Below are 12,110 nucleotides of genomic sequence, written 5' to 3' on the forward strand. Positions count from 1 at the left end.
GTTCATACAATGATATGAATGTCAAGTTTAAATATTTTAACTCCAAGATGAAGAATATGGAAGGCAATACTGCTTCTACTTCTACCCCAACACATGGCCAACTACCTGGAAAAGCAGTTCAAAACCCCAAGGACTATGCTACTATCCATACCATCACCACCCAAGCTGTAGATGTACGGCTCACTGAGGACAATGAGAGTTTATATGGGGAGGATTTTCTTCAAGATGAAGTTCAGATAAAGGATCCCGTCGAGGTGCTCAAGGATCCAATTGAGTCAGCCAAGCAATCTGATCCTCAAGCTACTAAAGAACCTGCTGCTCCCAAGGATAAACCTATGAGATTCATTCCTCCACCATACAAGCCACCTCTACCATTTCCAGTGAGATTTAAGAAGCAGCTTATTGAGAAGTATAAAGCTCTGTTCAAAAAACAAGTCAAGGAGATTGAGTTGAGGATGCCATTGCTGGATGCCTTTGCACTAGTTCTTCATTACCAGAAATTCCTCAAAGACTTGGTGATGGAGAGATCAAAGGAAGTTCAAGGCATGGTGGTACTAAGCCATGAGTGCAATGCCATCATTCGAAGGAAGGATTTAACCTAAAAAGAAGACTCTGTACAAGATAGCAAACAGCTTGATGTGTCACCAGATGAGACACACAATCACCTTGATCGTGTAACTTCTAGTGTAGACACTCGTATAACATCTGGACCTGCTGAAGACCGAGTTGTAACTGGGAGAAGAACAACTCTATCCAGTGCACCATCCTTTTTATCCTCTTTGCCAATTCCTAGAACATACATAAGGGAGTTAGTAGAGAAGTACAAAGCTGAGTTTGATCAACAATTGGAAGAACTTGAACTCCATATGTCACTACCTGCAGTCTCAGATCATATACCTTCATCCCCTAAGCCCCTCAGGGAATCCATTATCCAAAGAATCAAGGAAAAGGAGGAAGCACCTAAGGCAGCTCATGAAAAGGTTAGAGAAGATGAGGAGACAATCATGTTGAGTCACCAATGCAATGAACTGGAGATGATTGTCCCTAAAAAGCTTGAAGAGCCTGGGTCTTTCACCCTACCTTGTACTATAGGTCCATTGGCTTTCTGTAACTGCCTATGTGACCTTGGTGCCTCAGTTAACCAAATGCCACTCTCAATAGCACAGAAGCTAGGCTACAATGAGTATAAGTGAACTAGCCTTTCCTTGATCTTAGCTGACAAAACGCATAGACAACCGCAAGGCCTTTTAGAAGATCTTCCTATCCAAATTGGGAATGTTGAGGTTCCAACAGACTTTATAGTGCTAGAAATGGACGAAGATCCGAAAGATTCACTAATCCTGGGAAGACCTTTCTTAGCTACAGCTGGAGCAATCATTGATGTCAAGAAGGCGATAATTGATCTCAATATGGGTAAAAACATCAAGATGAAGTTTGATATCAAGGATGCTAAGAAGAAGCCAACTATTGATGGGCAGACCTTTGTGATTGAAGAGAAAGATCGGAAAGCTAGGTCTGGCATCTTTGAGGGTGTGGATGAGGCAGAAACAGAGGTTTTGGTAACCAAAGAGAAAGCTCGAAGGAGCACTCGAGTTGGAACACGGTCGAGTGTAATTGTTGTCCTCCCTAAGCGTCAAGACCTGCTTTCTAAACTTCAGCAACCACAGGAGACAAGTCTTCCCGCGCTTGACAGGTTCTCTGAACTCCAAACAACCAAAATTCTAAGGGATGCAGTGACAGAGTTAACAGCCATGTTGAAGGAGATGAGAGGGAACATCATGCAGCTCCAGGGAAAAGTTAAAATTTCTTCTCCAAGAAAAGCAAGGCAGAGGTTGGGGATAATGAAGAAGAGAAGATCTTTTCTTATTGAACCTGGGCAGAATGTTTAAGAGTATATGGTTAGACAAGACATTCTAGACGGGTCTGCAAAGCCTCTCTATGACCCTCCCAAAGCATAAGGAGTATGCAAAGTCAAGCTTAGAGACTTTAAACAAACTCACTTGGGAGGAAGTCCCAAAGGTATCACTGTAAATATTTTTTTATTTAGGATCCTTGTGTTTTTGATATTTGTTTTTAGTTTTCTGGTGTTCAGAATTTACAGAAGGGAGTATGAGCAATAAAAAAGGAAAAGTGAAAGTAGCAGTCAAAAGATTACATCCAGCCCACTCGACTAGGAAGCTCAACACCCGCGGAACTCAACTCGACCGTCAACTCATCTCACCTGTGACCTGCGCACTCGAGCATAATCTTCACTTGTCACTCGAGTCTACCATCTCCTACTCGACCGACGAGCTCAAAACAAGTCTCACTCACCTTGTCCTGTCGTTCTCATCCTGTCGTCGCCACCGTTCACCATCACTCGAGTCGGCACCGTGCGACTCGACCCATCCGGCGATCCCAGCTCGCAACACGACTTGACCGATGCTACTTGATCCTTTGTTCCGAAGTATCCCGCTGGAGTCAACTCTACTCACTCGACCAGTCTCACTCGAGTCGACCATCTCCCACTCAACCGACAAGCTCAACACACGTCTCGTCGTCGCTGTTGTTCGTCACCTACTACAAGTTCTGACTTGATCCTTCTGAAGCTTTAGTCGCAGTCCCAGAGAACAAACACGCATCTGTCACCCTTCGACTCGACCCTCGTTGTTACACCACACGAGCTGAATGACTCGACCACCGGATCTCTCACCTTGCTCGAGTCGACATGCATCCACTTGACCCACATCGACCTGCTCTCCACTCGACCTGCACGTAGATCCACTCGCATATCATCACGGTGCTGTGACTCGACCGGACAATCTAACCTAAGTCGATGACATGCAGTGCGACGAGCAACAGAACGTTTATCAGAACACACAAGCGGTTAAGTAGCAAGTCATCGAAGCAGCTGAGGTCACTCCTGCGAATCTATAACAAGGTGAGGGACAAAGTCAGTTTCACACTCCTCCTTGGGCGAGCACCGACTCCTTCTACTACTAAGGTACTCCTACCTTTCCTTTGTATATACCATTTCATTCATGCATTGTTTGTGTTGTGATTCTCAAATCTTTCTGCAAATTTTTCTTACACAAGAGATTGTGTAATTTAAGTTTGGGGGAGGGTTTGAGATGATGTATCTGATGTTGTTTTTTTGTGATTCTTTTTTCATTTTTTTGCATCATATCTTGTTTGATTCTGCATTCATCTATTTGCATAGAAATACCAAAACAATTTGAACAAAATCTCGAAAAATTTTACAAAAACAGAGTGTTCATGTAGTTTGCACGTGCATATTAGGATTGAGTCTAGTGTTATTTATATAGGGTAGTTGCATTTCGCATAGGGGTTGATGATGATTGTAACCTTGTTAGCATGCTGAATTCAATAGGATAAGAACAAGGCCCTTGTTATTAGTTCTTTGATGCATGTTTATTGAACTTGAAATGTAAGATTGAAACATGTTTTGAATTGACGTTATTCCCTATATACCTGAACATAATCCTGACTTGCAATTATCTTGTTATGCATTGAAGTCGAACTCATGGATACCATATACATACTTGGATTTTCTTTCACCTATTTACCACCCTTGTCAATCCAAGTAGTTGATTCCCATCTTTGGAATAGTTTCCCGCACCCTTAACCAACCGTTCTTTCAAGCCAATTGTATTCTTGAGTGTCAGGCCTTTTCCGAGTTGAGCATGTTAGAAAGTGTTAGGTTTTAACCGACAAGAGTAGGATCCTGTGTAGTTCAAGTTCGCGTTATCCGGACTAGTAGGACTAGGTGAGAACTCGATTTTGGGTATTGGGATTGGATTTGTGCAGGAAAGTGAAGAGTAAAAGAGAATGCAAAAGGGTAAAGAGTAAAGAGTCTTTAGGAGGGGAATGTGTTTTCAAGGTTTACAAGTCTAGTATAGGATTTGGGTTGAGCAAAGTAAAAAAAAAAAAAGAGTTATTGGTTCTGTGCATGAAATGAAAAGATTAGACAAAGAAGAGAAAGTAAAACGCTTAAGATGTCTAGAGTTCAGAAAAGAAAAGAAAGAGAATCATAGTGATAAAAAAAATTTCTCAATCCGCTAGAATGATAATAAGTGACCTCCTCCTAAGACTAAGTGCAAAGAATAAGAGAATGGGTTTTGAGAAGAGATATTGAAGAAAGGGTAGAGATAGGACCCACTCCGAGGTTTGAAAGTTAGAGCTAAGGAAACTTTGGGTAGACAAGGTAATGCTCTTGTATGTATCAGTTGGTTTCAGTCTTTAGCCTTCTTTTAAGCTCAACTCCTTTTTATGAGAGAACCTTGTTCTGTAATGATAAAACCACTTGAGAAGGAGACCATCTTCGTCTTTAACCTTTCACCCTAGCCAAATGAGTTCAATGACATTGCATAGCTAGATTCACGGTTCTCTGTTAATGAATGTTAAAAGGAATGATTGATAGGATTGCATGTGTAGATTAAAGATCAGAATCGTTTCAATAAAGTTTTTTAAATAAATTCCCTTCACCATGCATCATAGAACTAAAAACAAGGACCTTGATTCTAACTACTCTATTCAGCATGTTTTAGGTTCTGAGACCCCATCTTCACACCTCTCTTCCATACTTTATTCTTGATTGTTTGCTTGAGGGCAAGCAAAGAATAAGTTTGGGGGAGTTGATATGTCTATATTTTGTCTCTCTTAACCATGTATTCGTCATGCATTTAGCTAGGATAACTCATTGTTTTGCATCATTTTCTAGTCTCTTCTATAAACTTTGCATGTTTAGGTAGTTCTTGCATCATCTTTGCATACATTGTGCATTTTGGAGTATTTCAGGTGTTTAGGAGATGTTCAGACTGTTGGAACCAAATGGAGGCTGAGACACGCGACTCGACCGACGCACTCCCAGGACTAACGACATGCAACTCGACCGACGCACTCCCAGGACTGACGACACGCGACTCGACTGACGCACTCCCAAGACTGACGACATGCGACTCGACCGACGCACTCCCAAGACTGACGACACGCGACTCAACCGATGCTCACGTGAGAGAAGCAATGCGACTTGACCGACATGCGACTTGGACGCGCTCCCAGGAAGAAGCACCAGCATCCCACTCGACCGACCAAGCCAGACATCCGACTTCTTCCACCTCTTTGATCGAGTCGATTGAAGATTTTACTTTTGGATTCAGCTTTCGACATCTTCATCAAAGTTGTATGGAATTGAGTCATCTTTCTAATGCCGTTTATTTCAAGCCAATCGGAGGTGTGGTTCAATAGTTATCATCGTTTTAGTGGATGCGTATACACCCAGCTCGAGCCGACACCACTCCACTCGACCCAGCTCGAGCCAACACCACTCCACTCGACCCAGCTCGAGCCAACACCACTCCACTCGACCCGTTCCACGCGCACCGACTCGACCGCACACATCAGGAAGAAAGACGCTCCGACTCAGCCAACCCGATTCCCAAACCGACGCTCTATCCTATCGTTTAATGTTTTAGGGCTTTCCATGTTTTACTATAAATAAATTTTGTTAAGTCTTTACTCATACATCTCGTTATTCCTTAAGGTTTACCTAGCCACCTAAAACGTTCTTTGATTTTGTAATCAAGATATCTTTGAACTTACAGGTCTTAGACACTTCCACACCCAAAAGGTGTTTGATGAAATGTCTGACCAACTAGTGCCAGAGACCTACATTTCTATCCTAAGAGATTAGTTGTCTAGGGTGTTTGTTGACATGAATGAACTGGTTCGTCATGCCTGCTTGACCATGTTTCTCTAGCGAGAGCTAGGTGTGGAAGTTTTCGAGTTTGAGTAGCTGCTACCAAGAGATTGAATTAGCTAAGTTATGATGTTCATTGTTTAGGGATAGTTTGCTTGTGGTATGTTAAACACTCTGTAGACTAGGAGACTCCACCGACATCAATTACTCCCATCCTTATGACTTCTATCTTTTTTTTTATTGTTATTGCATTCCTTAGACCGTTTCTGATCTTGCTATCTAGTTCATGCTTAGAATCGTTTTTACTTTTACTTATTCATTTTCGTTTCTTGTCATGCATGTTCGTTTCTAGTTCTGTAATTCATTTCCGTTTTGCTTTTTGATCATTCTAGGATTGTTAGACAAACACTCTTTTTGAATTGGCTTGACTTGTGATTGCTTGATTGCATCTTGAGTGATAGCATCATCCCATTTGGATTGACACCTTAAGTACTACAACTACATAAGGTTAATTGAACCTGCTAGAGTAAACACACAAAAATCCTAGTATCATGAGCAAAATTATTTTTTACAACGAGATATGATTTTGTAATTTTGTGATCAAACTAAACTTGTTTTCAAAGCTGGTTTTTAACTTGGATTTTCTGGTTTTAAACTTAGATAATATTTGTAGTAATAACTGATTTATTTTACAATTGAGTTTAGAGTTCAAGAACGATTTTAATTGACTAAATTGTTTTCAATTGATTGAATTAATATTCTATGATTTCCTGAGAATTTCTCTAAACCTAGCGTTTAATCCTTCTAAATTTACAAAACTCTTATTTATTTTTACACTACAATTTAATAATTATAAATTAATTTGTTTTGTGTAATCATAAAATTCTATAATTTATTGTGTGATCTTGAGTATCTGTAGATTTGACCCCCAAGTAATACAACTGCAAAGCTGTTACTTGGCATATTAGTCAGCACTTCAAATCAGATACGCAGTCGTTTTACTGCTGACGTGTAGTCTTAGTCACCATCCGTTGATGGCATAATAAGTTAATAACACCCTTTAGCAATTTGAGAGTTTTATCCCGTTTTGTATAATTGGTATGAAATATTGGATTCACTGTCTAGATAAGTAACGTTGGTTCAGTTGGTGTCTAAGTAAATTATGTGTGTAGTATATATAATATTTCAGTCTAATTTCTCATACAACAAAAAAAAATCCAAGGAGACATTTCTATATATAACGCAATAAATTAAAAATAACTAAAGAAGTGGTATAAAAAATGTTAATAAAGATAGACGTCTCAAATTTAATGCTGTCTTTTCTCTCTGAAAAAGGGCAATTTTTTTGGCGATGGCGGTTACCATTGTCGTCGCTAGTGTTTCTTCTCTTTGGAGCGTTTTTCCAATCGATTTTGGTCAATTTTGCATAAAATCGACGGTTTCTTTCTGTCTAGTAAATCTTATGGCAGTTTCTGTTTTCCTGTTTTTACGGAAGATATCTACCACCAAAATCCCTTCAAAATCCCTTCAAATTTCTGTTTTTTTCTCCCTCTCGTTTCTGTTATACTATAACGAAACTTCGATCACAATTATGAGTGATAATCAGAGGACTTCTATGCAAGACTTGGATTTGGGAATTGAAGATGTCCCAATGGCACTACCACCAGAATTATGTGCAAGAGCCGCTGAAATCAATCGTTTTTCTCTAGTTGTTTCCACAGTCTATCCAAGGAAGCAAAACCTTCGGGCTTTGATTAACAACATGTCGCGCGTATGGGGACTACCAAGATCATGCTATGGGCGTATATTGGGTAACGACAAAGCACAGTTCATTTTCCAATCTGAAGCGGAGATGAATCTTGTACTAACACGGGGACCACAGTCATTCAATGACTTGATGGTTACTGTTCGACGCTAGTACCCAAACATCACTATGGAGGAAATGAAGATTATTCCTTTCTAGTGCAAGTTAGGGGAATATCGTTGCTTTATCTCTCAAACGCGATGGCCAGGTACATGGGTAATCAAATTGGTTTTGTTTGGGAGGTTGACTTTGATGAGAATGCTAGAATGGTTGAGTTTGTTAGGGTTAGAATGGATTGAAATATAGATTCTCCCCTATATTTCAAGCGGAACTTTCAGTTTGTTGAGAATGTCAATACAATCATCCAGTTCCGCTTTGAAAGATTGAAGAACTTTTGTACTAAATGTGAAAGAGTGTGTTTTGAATGCACACAATGCTGATCCGGCAATGGATAGTGATGATGAAAGTGATGATGATGACCAACCGGACATCAACAATGATGTTGAGAAGAGTGTTGGTTTAGAGAACACACTTTAGACAGTTGATCCATATGTTCCTATCCCAGGACTACAAATGGTTTCTGCTTTTCACAATTAGGCGAATGGAGAACCATCGCTGAAATCAATGCCAAGTGTCTTCGAAGACACGGAACTTACTGCTGAAAGACTTCGCTATTTGCATGCTAAACTGATCACCAACAATGCATATGCTAAGAAGGATTTTTTGGAGGAAGCAACAGATAATGCTAATACTCAATGGATACAGACGAAGAGGGTCAGATTTGAAACATACTATCGCCAAGTTGAGGCTGTAGAGGATAAGGCGGTCCTGATCCATATCCGAAAGAAAGTTAAAGGCACTGAATATCAAGGATCTTACACACCAAACTACAGAGGCGTGGGAGCCCGGTACCCCCAATGCCATCATGAGAGACGCCTTCTTGAATTGTCAGGATGTGGGAACATCGCTGACTCGTTCGGGAATAGCTCGTTTATGTAAAATAACTAAGTGTGATGTGCTTTTTTTTTAACTGAAACTCTTAAATATGTGTGCTGTTGTTAAGGATTTCGCCTCTTTCCTAGGATTTCCTAACATTACCACTCAACCTCCTCAAGGTAGAAGTGGAGGTTTAGGTTTATTATGGACGAATGTTGTTTCGATATCCGAGATTTGTAAGGATGATCAAATGATTGATGTAAAACATAAGTATTATGATGTGTGTTTCTATTTGTCTTGTGTTTATGGTCACCCAAATCAAAGTCTAAGACGTTTCTTTGGGAAAGACTTGAACATATAGCAACAAATAGAACCGGTCCATGGATGCTTATCGGAGACTTTAACGAAATATTATCAAACTCAGAGAAGATTGGAGGATCGGTGAGAGATGAGTGGAGTTTTCGAAACTTTTGTCATATGGTTTCTGTCTACGACATTAAGGACATGCGATCAAGAGGACATCGTTTCTCTTGGTGTGGAGAACGCCATAGATACACTATGAGATGTTGTCTGGATCAAGTATTTATCAAGGAGGGATGGTTTGCTATGTTTCCAAATTCAAATACACAGTTCTTAGATTATACTAGTTCTGATCACTAACCAGTATTGATCAACATTAGTATTACTGAATACATTGTTAAAAAACTGTTTCGGTTTGATAAGAGACTCATTCTTCATCCGGGATTCAAAGACTCTATTCTACAAGGGTGTTCAGCATCACGGCAGAATGGTAACAACTACCTGATAACAGACCAGATTCGCACTTGTCGATAGGCATTATCTCGATTTAAACACAGCAATAACATGAATTCTGCACAGCGTATTGAGGATTTGCAATATCAAATCAATAAAAGTATGTCTAGTTTCAACAGAACAGAACGACAAAGGATCCCACAATTGCATAATGTACTGGAACCAACATACCGTGATGAAGAAGTTTATTGGCAACAAAAGAGTAGATCACAATGGATGGTACATGGAAATCAAAATACGAGCTACTTCCAAGCATATTCAAAGACAAGATATGCAAAGAACTATATCACAAGCATCAAAGATAAACTAGGCACAATATATCGTAGAGACACAAACATTGGTAAGGCTGCAGAACAATATTTCTGAAATGTCTACACAACTTTAGGGATTCCTGTGTTGCCAATTGATTTTACCAACTTCAGACCGACTGTTTCTTCCACCATCAATGATGATCTAACCCGAGATTTCAAAGACAATGAGATTTACAATGCCATATGTCTAATAGGTGATGACACAGCTCCAACTCCAGATGGCTTAACTGCAAGATTTAACAAAGAATGTTGGGATGTAGTAAGAACAAATGTAGTGAGTGAAGTTAAACCTTTCTTCGAAACAACATCGATGAGACCAAGCATTAATCATACAAACATATGTATGATTCCAAAGATTGATAATCCGGCTACACTTTCGGACTTCAGACCAATAGCCTTATGCAATGTTTTATATAAGATCATCTCAAAATGTCTAGTGCACTACAAGAAATTTAGGTATTGGTAGCAGATCACGGTAGCACGAATTCAATAACTGCTACTAAAAGTGTCAAAATTGAATGTTGAATTCTATGATAGCATTAAATTCGTGCTAGGAAAAAATTTCGTTAACCCGGGAAAAAAAATTGTTACTATAGTTGAAAATTCGTTTTGGAGGCAATACACTTAGCCAAATTTTTTGTTTCTCGATGAGAGAAAAAAAACAATCCCTTTTCGTCTAAGTCTTAAAAAGAAAAAAAGTTCTTCCTCTCATCCGTTGTCCCTCTTTTCATTAACCCTATATCTTAAAATTCCCAAAAATAAATGTTAAAGCCGACAAACTCTTCTCACACAAATCCTAAGGCTTCTCCTTACTTCCCAAAATCTTATATCTCTCTCTGTTTGTCTCCCTCTATCTCTTTTGAAGAATATGAATTTGGCATCTTTCGATGAAGTTGAGATCTGCTGAGCAAGAGAACCCAAACTTCCCGTCGAAGCTCCTTCCTCTTCGGGTATCACAATCAATGTTCCAGGCAAACCACCAACATCGATTCTGCTTTCCTCCGATTCAGATTCCGGATCTGAGATTGATTACGACTCGGAGCGAGCTTGGTGGTGGTTGGTTTGAGACCAAAGATTTCTCTAATGAATGGTATCTAAAATCTTCTTTCTCTTTTAGTTTACTTTGGATTTTTATCCAGCGAACACTTAGAATCAGCGGCTAGCGACGGCGATTTATAGGAAGCCAAGTAGTCACCCTCTGCGTATCAAGATCTTGGTTTCGGACTATATACCAAGTGTTCCCATTTGTTGAAGAGTTATAAATCCTCAATTGCTGGTTTTGATCCAAGGTAAAAAAGTGTTTTTTTTTTTTTTTAAGTTAAGATATTTAGGTGAAGTTAGTTTTTTTCTAGGATCTCATTGTAGATTGTTAGGTCTGCTAATCACATATTACCAATTCAGTGACTCTTGGTTCCAAATTCGTTTTGGTGGTCATAGTCTTCTTTAGTCATGGTTTGGTTCTAAGCGAGTAAGAATCTCTTTTCAATCTTCTCTGTTTTTCTCTCTTGTGGTTATGTGGTTTATGTTTTTCTCTCTTGAGTTCTTCGCAGATAAGTGATATCTTTTGGTGTGAAGAAATGTTGCAGATCTTAAGAAAACAAATACTTTTGGCAGATACAGATTAGCTGTGAATTATACAATCAGTGATTTGTTAATAACATTGTCCGTATCTAACTCCCAAGCAGCTTTTATCCCTGGATGATTGATAATAGACAATATAATGGTGACTCATGAACTAATGCATGCTCTAAAAGTCAGAATGAGGATTTCCAAATCTTGTATGGCTGTAAAAACTGATGTCAGTAAAGCTTATGACATGGTGGAATGGAATTTCCTGGAGACAGCTCTTAAGCTATTTGGTTTCTGTGAAAAGTGGATAAGTTGGATAATGGCTACAGTTCGGTCTGTACATTACTCAGTCCTATGTAATGGTTCTCCTTTTGGGTCAATCCTACCAGAGAGGGGAATACGGCAAGGCGATCCTCTATCTCCATATCTCTTCATATTGTGTCCTGACATATTGAGTCATCTAATCAAAACAAGAGCTTCATCTAGTGACATTCGTGGCATTCGTGTAGGGAATGGTGTTCCTTCAATCAGACACCTACAATTTGCAGATGATTCGTTTTTTTTTGTCAGGCAAATGTAAGAAATTTCAAAGCATTAAAAGAAGCTTTTGATTTATATGAGTATTACTGAGGCCAGAAAATAAACACAGCTAAATGAGTGATTACCTTTGGTTCAATGGTTTATGGATCCACCCAAAACAGACTAAAAGGTCTACTTACCAAACCATGGTGGTAATGGAAAATATTTGGGTTTGCCAGAACAATTTGGCAGAAAGAAAAAAGAGATGTTCGAGTATATCATTGATAGGGTCAAAAAAAAAAAGAACTTCTGGATGGACAGCTAAGCTACTTCTCCTACAGGAAAAGAAATACTATTAAAAACAGTAGCAGTTTCAATGCCAGTCTTTTCCATGTTTTGTTTTAAACTTCCTCAAGGAGTTGTCGATGAAAGTGAAACACTGCTAATGCGGTTTTGGTGG

At 39.3% G+C, this 12,110-nt stretch overlaps 1 protein-coding gene across 1 annotated transcript; it reads left to right on the forward strand.

Annotated features, from left to right (window-relative positions):
* Positions 1-9,302: 9,302 nt before the first annotated feature.
* Positions 9,303-10,028, forward strand: LOC147934801 (uncharacterized). Its single transcript, XM_087472801.1, has 2 exons — positions 9,303-9,591; positions 9,637-10,028. Exons 1-2 carry the CDS (start codon positions 9,303-9,305, stop codon positions 10,026-10,028), a joined length of 681 nt encoding a protein of 226 aa, XP_087328927.1.
* Positions 10,029-12,110: the final 2,082 nt, after the last annotated feature.

Source organism: Camelina sativa, chromosome 11 (genome assembly GCF_030686135.1).
Source record: "Camelina sativa cultivar CO46 ecotype springtype chromosome 11, ASM3068613v1".
NCBI lineage: Eukaryota > Viridiplantae > Streptophyta > Magnoliopsida > Brassicales > Brassicaceae > Camelina > Camelina sativa.

Coding starts and splice junctions, on each gene's coding strand:
- LOC147934801 (XM_087472801.1), top strand. CDS start 9,303: ATGAATTCTGCACAGCGTATTGAGGATTTGCAATATCAAATCAATAAA. Junction 9,592..9,636: donor TCGTAGAGACACAAACATTG/GTAAGGCTGCAG, acceptor ACACAACTTTAG/GGATTCCTGTGTTGCCAATT.